This window comes from Molossus molossus, unplaced genomic scaffold (genome assembly GCF_014108415.1).
Source record: "Molossus molossus isolate mMolMol1 unplaced genomic scaffold, mMolMol1.p scaffold_m16_p_20, whole genome shotgun sequence".
In the NCBI taxonomy this organism is placed as follows: Eukaryota; Metazoa; Chordata; class Mammalia; order Chiroptera; family Molossidae; genus Molossus; species Molossus molossus.
Genome location: NW_023425356.1, coordinates 41,127,604 through 41,143,354, shown reverse-complemented (window position 1 = coordinate 41,143,354; position 15,751 = coordinate 41,127,604). Strand labels below are relative to the sequence as shown.

At 36.0% G+C, this 15,751-nt stretch overlaps 1 protein-coding gene across 6 annotated transcripts in view; it reads left to right on the top strand.

Annotated features, from left to right (window-relative positions):
- SWT1 (SWT1 RNA endoribonuclease homolog) overlaps nt 1–15,751 on the top strand; it is an 81,143-nt gene that overhangs the window by 21,860 nt on the left and 43,532 nt on the right. For all 6 annotated transcript variants that reach the window (XR_004960864.1, XM_036272054.1, XM_036272055.1 and 3 more), the window contains 4 exons: nt 1,190–1,283; nt 9,491–9,636; nt 11,267–11,430; nt 12,991–13,129. Coding sequence is in view for 5 of the 6 variants with exons in the window: in XM_036272054.1 (XP_036127947.1) it covers nt 1,190–1,283; nt 9,491–9,636; nt 11,267–11,430; nt 12,991–13,129 (543 nt within the window). In the remaining variant the exon portion in view is untranslated. The remainder of the gene's footprint in view (nt 1–1,189; nt 1,284–9,490; nt 9,637–11,266; nt 11,431–12,990; nt 13,130–15,751) is intronic.

Here is a 15,751-nt window from a genome sequence, read left to right as displayed (position 1 = left end):
AGCTAAAAGAAGGAAAATTGGCTGTTGTAATATATGTCTGCCTGGTTCACTGGTTGCCTGATTAAAGAATTGAATTAAATCTCCCTCAGGCTCATGCTCTGAGATCAGCGAAATTCTGTTAGACTTCATGATGAGAATGTGAGCTCCTAAAGAATTTGTCTTTGCATATCCAATTACTTACTACAGTGACCTGGCATAAATTCAGTACTGTGCAAGTGTTTATTGCAGTAATGAATGAGTTTTCTAATGTGAATGTTTAGAGGATGTAGTAATATAGGCTAATGTTTGAGGGAAACAAAACATTATAATCTGGGAACATTGCTTATTGGCTAGTATGTTTTGAATTTTAGTGTGTAAGGGACTTCCCAAGGGCTTAAATCAAATCAGTTTTTGGGTCCAGGCTCCAAAGATTATACCCAGAAGTGGGTCTGGGAGTGTGGTTCTGCAATTATTAGCAAGCCCCCTGTATTATTAGCAAGCCCCCTGGGAGTTCTGAGGCAGGTAGGGTAAGGACCTAGAAGAAGCACTCTCTTTGGTCCTGTTTCTGCACATTGCAATATTTTAACAAAAAACAAACTTTTACACCTGCTTTAAAGCTTGGAAAATGCCAGAGAACACCCTGTCAGCCACTGATTAACCTTTGTTAGAGATTATTTTTTGCGTTCTCTTCCTAGGACCCATATTATCTTCTCTTGTACATCTCTAAATGTTATTGCTTTAGAGAGGAAGGAAAACCAGACACATGAAAGTGGTTCTGTTGCTGATAGAACAGCTGCTCATGATCTTTACAGATCTTTTTTAAGTTGAGATCATTTTTAAGCATGATATAATAATAATTTACTAATAATCTGCAAGTGACTGAATTGAGAATAGAATTCATAGCTTTCGGTTTTTAGTCTAGCATTTAACCTACTGTTCACATTTTTTTTTTTTTTTAGTTTATGAATGGGCATATCCTATTCCATTTTAATAGAAAACTAACCACTTTTTCAAACTCACAACTATATGCTACCTGAGTTCTAGATCCAAAATTTTCAAGGTATTGTTTTCCTGTGTTGTACCTTCCTCCTTTTATTAAAAATTTTGTGTTTGTTTTAGATGTTTTGGTATGTAAATATAGCATAGATTATACATGTGGTACCCAGATTTCTAGTGTGCTTAATGATAATTGCTTTTACTAAATCTGCAGATGGATTCAGTGATGAGAACAATGATGATCGAGTATTAAAATGCTGTCTTCAGTACCAGGAATTATTCCCTAGTTCTCTTGTTATTCTGTGCACGTGAGTTTCATGGTCATTTTATTCTTTTTTTTTTTAAGTAGCAAATTATAACAAAGGATTTTTAAAAATCCTGTATCTATCATACCAAGGATCAAAAAAACCTACCTGTATATATGCCAATAAGCATATTCAGTTATATTTCATTATCATTTTTTTAATTTTTATGAGTTTATTTGATCCAAACAGATAACATATGCTGGGCACCAAGATCTCAAATGCTCCCTTATTTTTTATTCTTATTGAGGTATAATTGACAACATAACATGTTAGTTTCAGGTGTACAGCATAATGATTTGATTTTTTTATATTATTAAATGGTCACCAAATTAAGTCTAGTTAACACATCCATTACCATACATAGTTACAAAAAATATTTTTTCTTGTGATGAGGATTTTTAAGATCTATTCTCTCAGCAATTTTCAAATAGTCAGTACAGTATTATTAACTACATTTACCATGTTATACTGTCTGACATTCTTACATGTAAGCTATGGACAAATGAAATTTGAATCTCAAGTAGATGACGTTTCATTTCAATTTAATTTATATAATATAAAGAAAACTTTTGAAAAGCAGGGAAGTATCAGTTTAATATCCCAATGAAATAGTTCAGAAATAAAAATCTGACATTTTTTGTTTATGAGGCAAGAAGTTTAATTAATTAGTATGTGGGAAAGGGGCTGTTTATGTTGTATCCTCGGTGTGTGGATTGGATCTACCACTTACCAGCTTTGTGACTTTGGAAGGTTGCTTAACATATTTTCCTCATGTGTAAAATAAAGGGAGAAGAATAATACCTGTCTCATGAGGTTATTGTATTTAATCAGATAATGTATATGAAGGACTTAGTGCCTAGTACACAGTGTGATCTGAGTTTTTTCCTTCTTCTTCCTTCCTCCTTTGTTTCCTCCATTTCCAAGTAATATTTTCATAACTTAGTTCTAAGGTGAAACCACCATAATGCTAACCAAGATTGCATTCATCATGTATGAGAAAAGGCTCTTGGGAAGCCTTTATCTCAGTCTATTGACATCTTGCTTCCAAGTGTATGTATGCTCTGTTTGGCTCAAATAAATTTTATAAAAATTTGAGACAGAGAAAGTGAGCTCTGAAGGAACCAAGAAGAACAATTTTAATGTGCAGTTTTAGTCTGAATTTTAATCACTGCAAAGTAGAGTTTTTACAGTTTTATGATCATGCTTAAATTCTCTGTGTAATGGAGTGATAATGGAAATGAATGGCCCTAAGATTTTTCATGTAAGAGGGTTTAATCAATTATCATTTTAGCTGTCTTCCAAGATAATGTTACTCTTTTTGGTGTTAAAGGAAACATCAGAGATTTCTATCTCTAGGTTTTAAATTATTTTTTGATCTAGAACATATCATCTCAGAGTTTGTTTAAGGCTGAAATAGAATTAGTAATATGCTAATCATTTTGAATTTCAGATTAGCTAAATTTGAGCATAATTGTTGTGTAGTTGTTTTTTAGTTCAACGTGAATGGAAAATAAATTGGTGAAACTTGATCAGTTTTTTATTTCTGCATTCACTCTTTTGTGATTAACAGATGTAATATTTTTTAGTAAAATGAAAATTTGTGGTCAAACTTTATTTTTCTCACACTATTTTCTAGATGAGCCTGTGTTTTACTTTTATTTTTTTTCCCTGTAAAGGGTAGTAATCATGCCTACTGTGTGAATCACTCTTATTTATTGTAGGGATACATTGATATTACCTAAATGAATGATGATTATAATATTAATTGGTATTGATAGTAATAAGAGAACCTTCTATAACACTATATACTATGCATTATTTTAAATGCTTTACTTACATTAACAATCCCAAGTATGGCCAGCAACCCTGTTGATATCTCTAGTCCGTATCTTTCTTCTAAACTCTAGACTAGTATGCTTACACATCTGAAAACTAGCATCTCCAAAAACAAACTGTTGATCTTTCTTTCTAACCTGTTCTCTATCTGAACAAAAAGTTCCACCTTCCAGTCATTTGCTTTTAAAGCCAGAAACCTAGGAGTCAGTTTTGATATTTGCCTTTCATTTTACACATAATCTACTTATCTAGTTAATTAGTGGGTCCTGTATGGTCTTTTCTTTATCATTTTTGCTACCATTCTAGGTCAAGCCATGTTTTTTCCCCTTCTGTTCTTCCTTTTCTATTCTAAGACTACTTCCCTCTACTTCCATACTTGTTCTCCTTCATTTATTCTTCAAAAAGTTACAATTTTTTTTTTTATCCTCACCCGAGGACATTTTTCCATTTTTTGTACAGACAGAGAGGGAGAGAGAGAGAGGGAAACATCGATGTGAAAGGGACACATCGAGTGGCTGCCACCCGCACGACCAACCAGGGCTAGGGACAAACTGCAACCGAGGTACGTGCTCTCAGCGGGAACCGAACCCAGGTCTCTCCGGACTGCAGGCGGATGCTCTAACCGCTGAGCCAAACTGGCCAGGGCTTTTTTTTTTTTTTTTTAAGTTTAATTATGGAGATTTTCAACAACATTCAAAGTGAAGAAGAGTTAATAAAAACTCCTAATTACCCAGCTATAACAATGATCAAAATTCTTGTTATTTAATTGTACCTTCATCCATTCCCTGTCCTCCTATGTGATTATTTTATACATGTCTTTGTATTTTAAGAGAAAATGTACATGTATTGAAATGCACATATTTTAACTATACAATGTTGACAATGGATACACTGGTGCAACACACACCCCTCTCTATATAAAGACCATTGTCATTAACCTCCCAAAAAGGGGTATTTGTGCTTTTTTTCTAGTTTCTTAAGGTGGAAGCTTGGATCATTTATTTGAGACTGCTGTAAATTTTTCTTTAAGTACTACTTTAACTGCATCCCACACAATTTGATATGTTGTTTTTTTATTTTCATTCAATTAAATACGTATTCTTTTTGTTGCTGTTAATCCTCACCTGAGGATTTTTTTTTCATTGATTTTTTTTTAGATAGAGTGGGAGGGAGAGAGAGAGAGAGAGAAACATTGATGTGAGAAAGACACATTGATTGGTTGCCTCCCACAGATGGGGCCAGGGATGAACCTGCAACCCAGGTATAGTGCCCTTGACCAGGAATCAAACCCGTGACCCTTTGGTCTGTGGATGGACACTCTGACAGCTGAGCCAAACCTGCCAGGGCAAATACGTATTCTTTATAATTTCCCTTTGATCCATAGGTTATTTAGATATTTGTTCATTAATTCTCAATATTTGCTAATTTTCCTTTTTTTTTGTTATTGAATTGTAAGGCTTAATTCTGTTATGACTTGAGAACATACTCTATATGATTTCTATCCTTTTATATTTGTTAAAGTTTGTTTTATGGTCTACCTTGGTGAATTTGTGTGCACTTTAAAAGAATGTATATTCTGCTTTTGAAGGTGGAGTAGTCTATAGATTTCAATTAGGTCAAGTTGGTAGGTGGTGTTGTTCAGGTCTTCTATAACCTTACTGTTTGTTACCTGTTTGCTTATTCTATGATTACTGAGAGAGGAATATTGAAATCTCCAGCTGTAACTGTGGATTTGTCTATTTCTTTCAGTTCTATTTCTTTTTATGTATTATGAAGTTTTATGGCATGATGCATACACAATTTAGGATTGTTTAGAATTGTCTTATTGGAAAATTATATAATGTCTCTCTCATTCTATAATGTCTCTCTTTGTCCTTGATAATATTCCTGGTTCTGAAGTTTCCTTTGTTAAGTATTAGTATTATTTTTCTAGTTTTGTTTTGGGTAGTATTTATATGGTGTAGCTTTTGTCATCAATTTGTTTATAACCTACCTTCATATAAAAGAATTGTGTGGACAAAATATAGTTGGTACTTCCTTTTTGCCTAATCTGACAATTGTATCTTTTAATTACTGAGTTTATACAGTTCACATTCAGTTGATTGGATCAAAATCTACCATTTATTTAATTATTTTCTATTTGTCATCTGTTTTTCTTTCTTTTCTTTGGTTAGTTGTATTTTTATGTTACTGTTCTATCTCCATTATTACCTTATTTATATCTTCTTGAAAATACATTTCAGTGGTTTCCCTAGTGTTTATAATATACATCTTTAGTTAATCAAAGTCTACCTTCAAATAATATTACATTTATTTACTTGTAGTATAAGGATCTTACAACAGTATACTACCAGTTTCTTCCTCCTATTCTTTGTGCTGTTGTTGCCATAGATGTTATCTTTACATAAATGAAACACATATAATACTTTGCAATTATTTTTACTTCATTCATTTAGTGTTTATTTTTATTTTTTTTTATCCTCACCCGAGGACATTTTTCCATTTTTTGTTCAGATAGAGCGGGAGGGAGAGAGAGGAAGAGAGAGAGAGAAACATCGACGTGAAGCGACACATCGAGTGGCTGCCACCCGCACGACCAACCAGGGCCGGGGACAAACTGCAACCGAAGCACGTGCCCTTAGCGGGAACCAAACCCGGGTCTCTCTGTACCGCAGGCCGACGCTCCAACCGCTGAGCCAAACCAGCCAGGGCCATTCATTTAGTGTTTAGATAAATTAAAATGAGAAAAACATGAATATTTTAATCTTGCATTTCGTTTTGAGCACTCTTCATTTCTTTTTATAGATTCAAGTCTGTCTGGTGTCATATTCCTTCTGCCTAAACAACTTTCTTTGACATGTGTAAGTCTCTTGACAATGAATTTTTGGGTTTTGTTTGCTTCTAATGTCTTTATTTCTTAATTATTTTGGAAAGATATTTAGGTTAACTTATACTTTTCTTGATGTTTTAAAGATGTCACTCCATTTTCTACTAGCTTATATGGTTTCTGATGAGAAGTCTGCTGTAAATGTTGTCTTTGTTCCTCTGTATGTAGTGTGTTCTTTATCCCTCTTATTGCTTTCAAGATTCATCTTTTGCTTTTAGCAATTTGTTTTAGCAGTTTTTAGCAGATATGCCCAGATGTTTTGTGTGTGGGGTGGGGGATAGATTAGGGAAGAGCAGACATCCTGCTTGATGTTCTCTGAACTTCTTGGATCTATGGTTTTGTGTCTGTCTTTAGTTCTGGAAAATTCTCAGCCATTATTTCTTCCAATATTTCTTCTGTTCCCCGTTGTCTCCTTCTGGTATTACAGAGTTATATTGTAGTAGCCAGCCTCCGAAATGACCCCAATGATTACTGCCTTCTAATATTAATACTCTTGTGTAGTTCCCTCCTACATTGTACCAGGATTGCTTGTTTGTGTGACAAAGTATTCATCAGAAGTGATGGTGTGTCATTTCTGAGATTAGGTTTTTTGTTGTTTTGTTTTTTTTTATATTTTTTTGTTCAGATAGAGTGGGAGGGAGAGGGAGAGAGAGACATCGACATGAATGGGACATATCGCGTGGCTGCCACCCACACGACCCAACCAGGGCCGGGGACAAACTGCAACTGAGGCACGTGCCCCCAGCGGGAACTGAACCCAGGTCTCTCCGGACCGCAGGCCGACGCTCTAACCACTGTGCCAAACCGGCCAGGGCTGAGATTAGGTTTTAAAAGACTGGGACTTCCTTATATGCATTCTCTTGCTTCCTCCTGTCTCTTTGATCACTTGTTCTGGGGAAGCAAACTGCTGTGCTGTGACTAGCCCATGGAGATGCCCACATGGTGAGAAAATAAAGCCTCAGCCAAGAACCAGTGAGGGGCTAAGGCCTTCCAACAACCACATGAATGAGTACCAAATAAACCTTGAGATGGCTGCAACCCTAGCCAACAGCATCCTCTAATCTTGTGAGAGACCCTGAGCCAGAACCATCCAGTCCATCTGCTCCCAGATTCAGGAACTATGTGAGATAATAAAAGTTTATTTTAAGCTGCTTAATTTTTGGATAGTTTGTTACACAGCAGTAGATAACTAAAACATGCATGTATGTTAGTTAGACTGTTTGATATTGTCCCATGGGTCCTTGGATTTTTTTAACCTTGTATTCTCTTTTCATTTCAATTTGAATAATTTTTTTTGGACCTGTCTTCAAGTTTTTTGTGTTTTGTTTTCTTTTCTGATTTTTTTTTCCTTTATTGATTTTTAGAGAGAGGAAGGGAGAGGGGGAGAGAGAGAGAGAAACATCGATGAGAGAGAACATCGATTGGCCACCTCCTGCATGCCCCCCACTGGGGATTTGGCCCATAACCTGGGCATGTGCCCTGACCGGGAATCAAACCGGTGACCTCTTGGTGCATGGGTAGATGTTCAACCACTGAACCACATCAACCTTTTTTTGTTTCTTGTTTTTGTTTCTTTCCTTACCTATGTCTCGTCTACTGAGGAGCCTGTTGAAGGCCTTCTTTATCTCTATTACTTTGTTTTTATTTCTAGCACTTCCATTTGATTCTTAATGATTTTCATCTGTGCTGAAATTGCATCTGTGATTTTGCCTACTATTCACCTCCTTTTCCATTACAGCCTTTAAACATATTAATCAAAATTATTTAAGTATTTTTTATTTTTTTATCCTCACCCGAGGACACTTTTGCATTCATCTTCAGATAGAGCAAGGGGACAGAGGGAGGAAGAGAGAGAGAGAAACATCAATGTGAGAGAGACACATTGATTGGCTGCCACCCACACAACCCCAACAACCCCAACTGGGGCTGCGGACAAACTGCAACCAAGGTACGTGCCCTTAGTGGGAACCAAACCCGGGTCTCTCTGGACCGTGGGCTGATGCTCTAACCACTGAGCAAAACCAGCCAGGGCTCAAACTTATTTAAAATCCCCTGCTTCAACCTCTTTGTCAGAGCTGAGTCTGGTTCTGGCTTTGTCTCTTATCAGCATGTTGTTGTTTTCTGGGCAGCATTTATGTGCAGATTTTCGGTTCACCTGCCCTTGATTTTCTTGCTTTTTCAGTTTCTCCCTTAACTTTCTTTCTGCTCTGGCCAGCCCTGAACATTGTTATCTGATGTTCCAAACTATTAAGGCTTTTTATGGCTTTCTGTCTTAAGACATTTATGAATTGGGGGATGCTCTCATGCAAAAAGATAGAAACTTGCAGCTTTCACCTGTACAGTTTTTGTGTCTTGAGAGTAGACTCCCCTCCAGCTTCTGCCTAAGTTTCATTGCTCTCTAGTGCCTTCAAATGGTTTGCATTTTTTCATTGTTGTTCAGATCTTTTAATTCTCATCTGTGGGAGGGTTAGTCTGACCAAGCTACTCTGCCATTAACAAAAGCTAGAAACCTGCTGGACTCCAGAGTGATTTAATAAACACAGGTCTGATCATGTCACTTCCCCATCAAAGGCCTTAAATGTCTTTCCATTTATTAATGCCCTTGCCTTTCTCTGCAGCCACATTAACTCCTCTCATGTACTGTGATCTAATCATACTGATTTCTTTAAGCAACTAGCAAATTCACACCATTTGTCTTAGGTTAACTGAGTAAATTTGTAATTGCCTGTCCTGTGGAAATTATTTGTGTCTCTGTTTATTTCTCTTTGGAGGATCATAATCTGGTGTTCAAATCCATTTCCCACTTACCAGGTGTAACTCTGGACAAGTTACTTAACCATTTTTATAACTCAGTTTCTCATCTATGAAATGGGGATAACATTAGTTCCATTCCTACCTAAGAGGATTATTGTGAGAATTAAATGGAATGATATATACATAAATGCTAGAACAGTGCCTGGTACCAGGGAAACACTTAAATAATAATAATAATTATTATTCTCTAAAGCTCATATAATGTGACATTAGTGTGTTTTAATTCTTTTATCTTCTCTAGTTTTTTAAAAAAATTGTCTTCTTTTGTTAATATATATGATGAAAATTACAAACCTCTGATAGGCCCTGGCCGGTTTTGCTCAGCGGTTAGAGCGTCGGCCTGCGGTCCTGAGAGACCCGGGTTCGGTTCCCGCTAAGGGCGCGTACCTCGGTTGCAATTTGTCCCCGGCCCTGGTCGGTTGTGCGGGTGGCAGCCACTCGATGTGTTCCTTTCACATCGATGTTTCTCTCTCTCTCTCTCTGTTCCTCTCTCTCCCTCCCACTCTACCTGAACAAAAAATGGAAAAATGTCCTCTGGTGAGGATAAAAAAAACAAAAAAAAACAAAAAAAAACCAAAAAAAAACAAACCTCTGATAGATTCTGTGTATTTTGAGTTCCCATGTGATTTATCTATGAAAAATAAAGTATTTTTTCTTCCTAAACCAACCTTAGGGATGATAGAAATTTAAGAAACAAAGGCCTAATAAGTGGTGTGAAGTCACTCAGTAAAGAAGAATTGAGTACAGAGTTCTTAAATGTATCTCTGAACACAGCTGTATGTCATCAGCCTTGTGTATCTAAGCAACAAGTGAAAGCAGGTAAAATTCTTACTATGGATAACTAGAAATGCATCTTATTTTATGTACTAAGATTATTGATAACATTGTAATGAATAGCAAATTTTTATCTTGTACATTTAAAGTAACATTGGAATATTTGCTCACACTTAAGTGGTAGAAATGAATGAAAATTATAATGGTAATATAAAAGAAACCAACAGTATTGCCTTCTACATATACTTTTACAAATTAATTTGAATTTTTGTTGTTCACTCACAGTTTTACATATTTATAGTCATTGTGTGCATACTATTTTGTACCTCATGGAGTATACCTTTCAAATTAATAATGGCTATAGTACATATTCATTTGAAGTGGAAAGAAGTTTTTAATTTCTTTTTAAAAGTATCTTCGTAGTCATAACCTTCTATTAATACTGTAAACACTCAGTAGAAAAACTTGAAAGACTCTAGTACTAGTTCTTTTTACATTTTAAATTAATAGTTAAGCTAAAGGCTTTTTTTCACTAGAATAATCTCTTTTCCTCAAAAATAATCTGTTCTATAATAGAGATTGATATTTGATGGAGTATTATATCAAGTCTGACAAAATCTAAAACTACATACCACTTTTTCCCTCTGTAGGGATAATAATTATTGTCTTATATTGTATATACTTTTATATATAATTGTATAAAAATTCATATATATGCACTTGCTACTTATTTGACCTTTCTGGTAATAAAATTTCTGTAGTCATAATATTCAAAATGGCATTTAGAAGGAGTAACAGGATATTCTAGTTTATAGTTTTTGGGGGTTAACATGCTTTCAGTTTGCCCATTACATTACTGTCATTTTAAATCCTTGGTTTGTATTTATAAAGATAAGCCAGTTAATATTTTTAGTTTTACCATAAAGAAATTGTAGTTGTTTTCAGGTAATAGTAATGTTATTAAAATGATATCAGTCAAAATAATAATAACTCATTTGAAATGGGTTGGGCATAAAGGTAGTTAAGTCAGAGATTTTGATCCTTTCAAACAATTTATTAATGTGAGTTTCAATCAGAAGAATATACTTTTTTTTTGGAAGAAAATGCATTTTGATTCACATTTCTTAATTTTCTATTATATACAGAATCAAATCAGTCTCATGATTTTTCTTCATTTTGGAACTAAAATGAAAATTATAGTTAAAGTATCACACTTTTTTTTTTAATCCTCACCCAAGAACATGTTCATTGGTGTTTAGAGAGAGGGGAAGTTGGGGGGGGGGCAGAGACCTTGATATGAGAGAGAAACATTGATCAGTTGCCTCTCAAATGCACCCGAGTGGGGCCAGGAATCAAACCTGCACTCCAACCAACTGAATCACACCGGCCAGAGCTCACACGCATCCTTAAATTTTTATTTTCGTGACACTATTTAGTTGCCTTTTGTCAAAAAGATAAAGCATTTGTAATGTAATATGGTTTATGTTGCATCTAAAACAACTATACTAGAGATATGTGTTTCTAAATACTGTTTTTAAAATAAAGTATTGGTTTGGTTTCTAGGTAGTTAAAATACTAATTATATACATTAAAAGTTTATTGTTTATGGCCAAATACTAATGACATATGTAAAATACTATCAGTGTCCTAAAAAAAGCTTATAATTGTTTTAAAGAGCAAACACCTTTGGGAGAGAGTAAAGAGGAGGAACCTACAAATTCTGGACTGCTCATTCTACTTGAAGGCATAGTGTCTGATCTTGAAAAATGTCTTGGAACAGCTTTATCTTCAATATTAGAGACAGAAATGAAAATTGCTTTTGGAAACCTCTGGATGGAGGTGATTATTTTAACTCTATTAGTTGAGAAGTTCTATTTTATTGCTAAAGATTGGTTACTGTATTTTAAGAAATATTACTTGTAAGCTTTATAGTAATCATCTATACCGCATTATATTTTTCCTATAAGTTTTTGAAATAACATTTTAAAAGTTAAGCGATAGATATTTCCAAAAGATTAGGACTATATTTTATTAGTCATTTTTTTAGTGAACAAATATTTATTTTGCATCTCCTGTGTCAGACCCTTTGCCCCTATGGAGCTTCAGTTGAATTCAGAAACACGTCTCATTTAGATTGAGTCAACATGTCTAGTGTAGGGAATCCCTCTAGAAAGAAGCATTCAGAAAAAGAAAGGTATATTTTGGCTTATGTCACATAAATATGAGAAATTTCATTATATTAGCAGGATATTTTAAATGTTCTTTAGGTTCACATCTTTTCTACAACCAGTGAAACATCACATTTGGCAATGGTGGCTTTTTTAGTTTAATGCTTGTTTGCTGTTCATATTTATAAGTAGGAGAAACATTAGTCCCAATCAATGTAGATTGTATCTATTTCGGATGTTCATTGAGATACTATTTGCCTATATAGTGTTTGCTCTTGATTATATTATCAAAATGAGGAAGAATGATCAGAAGATTCTAAGAGGGTTGACTTAAATTGGATATTTCGTAAGAGTCTAAGATAGTAATTTTATGTGAATGATTCAAAACAGGACATGCTGACATTTTGTAGTACTAAATGATCAGTCTTCTTTATAAACTTATAAACATGTCTTTGTAAGAGTGTAGCAGGTTTCCATTATTATTCACAACTTTTTTTATATGAAATTATAGAAATATATGAAATTAATGTTATATGAAATTAGATTGATTTTCTCATAGAAATGACCAGGTTAAAAAGTAGGTTGATTAAAATTAAAATTGTTCTTGCTAATTAAAATTGTTCTTCTGATTAGAACTATGCTTTCTTTTTGCACATGTAGTTTCTGAAATTATATAAGGATTAATACTAATACCAATTTAACAAAGGAATTTTTAATGGAAGCATTTTAAGATTATGATTGGCTTTTAATAAAACATCTTTTAGTTTGAAAAGAATTCAACTAACTATATTTTTCTCAGAAATGTATGTAGGCATTCCTGAATGGGTACAGTTGACCTTTGAACAACTTGGGGGTTTGGGATACTGATCACCCCATGCAGCTGAAAATCCAAATGTAACTTTTGACTCCCCCAAAACTTAATTACTAATAGCCTACTGCTGACCGAAAGACTTACTGATAACATAAACAGTCAATTAACACATAATTTGTATGTTACATGTATTATACACAGTATTCTTACAATAAAGTAAACTAAAGAAAAGGACATTAAGAAAATCATAAGAAGAGAGAATACACTTACAATACTGTACATATTTAGTGAAAAATGTCCACATATAACTGTACCTACACAGTTCCAACTTGTTCTGTTCAAGGGTGAACTGTGCTCTTAAAAAAAAAAAGGAATAATAAATAAATCAGTAGTTGCTGATTTTTTCTAAATACTTTTTAGATGCTGTACTTGAAACCACCATGGACTCTAATGCATTTAATACAGTGCTTTAGAAAACATTGGATGGCTGTATTTGGATTAATTATGGAAAAGAACATGCTTTTAACCATTGAGAGCTTATATGACAATCTGTCTAAAGGTATGAATCTTTTATTTTGTTTTTAGCAGTGTTGTATTAAAGTGACACTAGCAGATATAGCTCATGGAATGTGAAGATAAATTAATAAAAATTTTGTCAATCCTTAATCAGTATACTTCTCATTTCTTTCTTTTTTTTTTTTTTTTCATCCTCACCTGAGGACATTTTTCCATTTTTTGTACAGATAGAGTGGGAGGGAGGGAGAGAGAGAGAGAGAGAAACATCGACGTGAAAGGGACACATCGAGTGGCTGCCACCCGCACGACCAACCAGGGCGGGGGACAAACTGCAACCGAGGTACATGCCCTTAGCGGGAACCGAACCCGGGTCTCTCCGGACTGCAGGCCGACGCTCTAACCGCTGAGCCAAACCGGCCAGGGCTATACTTCTCATTTCTAAAGGGAATTTGTGGCAGCTGGATGAGTGGTGCAGTTTATAGACATGTGACTACTAATGATATCATTGTTGATGTTCCTTGATATTGTGAATATATAATTTTTAATAATGTTTGGAAACTTTTTAAATCATATTTTGTAGTTTATTCAAATGCACAAATAGAATTATTTAGATTCTTTTTTTTTTTTTAATCTTTATTGTTGAATGTAGAATGTATTATAGATGTTCCACATTTTTTCCCCCATTGACTCCCTCCTCCCCACTCCCGCCTTTTCCCACACTATTGTCTGTGTCTATTGGTTATGCATATAAGTTCTTTGGTTTATTTCTTCCCACCCCCCAATCCCTTTCCCTTTGAGGTTTGTCAGTTTAGCAACCAATTTGTACTTCTTAATCCCTTCACCTTTTTCACCCATTCCCCCAAACCCCCTCCCATCTGGCAACCAACAAAATGTTCTCTGTATCTATGAGAATGTTTCTGTTCTATCTGTTCATTTTGTTTGTAGATTCCATTGTTGATAGATATGTATTCATTGCCATTTTGTTTGTTCATACATTTTATCATTTTCTTCAAAAAGACCCTTCATCATTTCATATAATAATGGTTTGGTGGTGATGAACTCCTTTAACTTTTTCTTGTCTGGGAAAGTCTTTATATGGCCATCGATTCTAAATGACAGCTTTGCAGGATAGAGTAATCTTGGTTGTAGGTTCTTGCATTCCATCACTCTGAATATTTCTTGCCACTCCCTTCTGGCCTGCAAAGTTTCTTTTGAGAAATCAGCTGACAGCCTTATGGGAACTCCCTTGTAGGTAACTAGCTGCCTTTCTCTTGCTGCTTTTAAGATTCTCTCTTTGTCTTGAACTTTTTGCATTTTGATGATGATGTGTCTTGGTGTGTGCCTCTTGGGGTTCATCTTGTTTGGGACTCTCTGTGCTTCCTGGACTTGTATGTCTGTTTCCTTCACCAAGTTAGGAAAGTTTTCTGCCATTATTGTTTCAAACAGGTTTTCGATTTCTTGTTCTCTCTCTTCTCCTTCCAGCACCCCCAAGATGCGAATGTTGGCACGCTTGAGGTTGTCCCAGAGGCTCCTTACACTATCCTAATTTTTTTGGATTCTTTTTTCTTTTTGCTGTTCTGATTGGGTGTTTTTTGCTTCCTTATATTCCAAATCGATGGTTTGCTCCTTGGATTTACGTACTCTATTATTGAGGCTGTGTAAATTATTCTTTATTTCAGTTAAAGCCTCCTTCGTTTCTAAATGTGCATCGATCATTTCTGATTGGTCCTTTTTTTAGCTCTTGAGGCCCTCACCAAGTTCATTGAGCATCCTTATAAGCCGTACTTTGAACTCAGCATCTGTTAGGTTGCTTATCTCCATTTCGCTTAGTTCTTTTCTTGGGGTTTTGTTCTGTTCTTTCATTTGGGACCTGTTTCTTTGTCTCCTCATTTTGGCTGCCTCCCTGTGTTTGTTTCTGTGTATTACTTAACGAGCGGTATGGGGCTAGCTGAGACCAGATGCTGCTCGTTTTAAAAAATTTAGGAAAACCTGAAGCAGGATCCAAGTCAGGCCAATCCTGTGGTTAAGCAAGTGCCAACAGCTTGGGTGGGCCTGAAAGTTGGGTGGGCCTGAAAGTTGGGTGGGGCGGGGCCTCAGGGAGTCAGCAGGGCGGGGCTACCAGTGTGAGCCAGGTTGCTGGAGTCCCAGATATGGCTTCTGTCTGCCACCCCAGGGAAGGGCTCACCAAAGGAACAAAGGTCTCTGACAGCACGTTTGTCCCGGAGAAAGCCCCCTCTCCAGCCCTGCTCCAGTGCCAAACAGCTCTTCCCTGTATGTCTCTGGTGCCCCTCGAGCTGCCTCCCCTCCGAGCTTAGAGGGAGAGAGTCCGATAAGTCCGTGCGCGGGCCCTTTAAGGAGCTGCCTGGGGCTCCAGCCGCCTCAGCCTCCCTGAGCCTCAGTTCTGGCTGGTTTTTCCAGCCAGAAGTGATGGGGATTCTCTTCCTGGCACTGGAACCCTGAGCAGGGCGCCTGGTGTGGGACTGGGACCCCTCAGTCCTCAGGGAGGACCTTCCCAGTCGAGGTGTCCTCCTGATTTTTATCCCCATACGTGGGTGTGGGACCAGCCCATCCACCTCCACCCCTCCTACCAGTCTCCATGCAGCTTCTTTAATTCCGTAGTTGTAGGACTTCCATTCAGCTTGATTTCAGGTGGTTTTGAATGGTG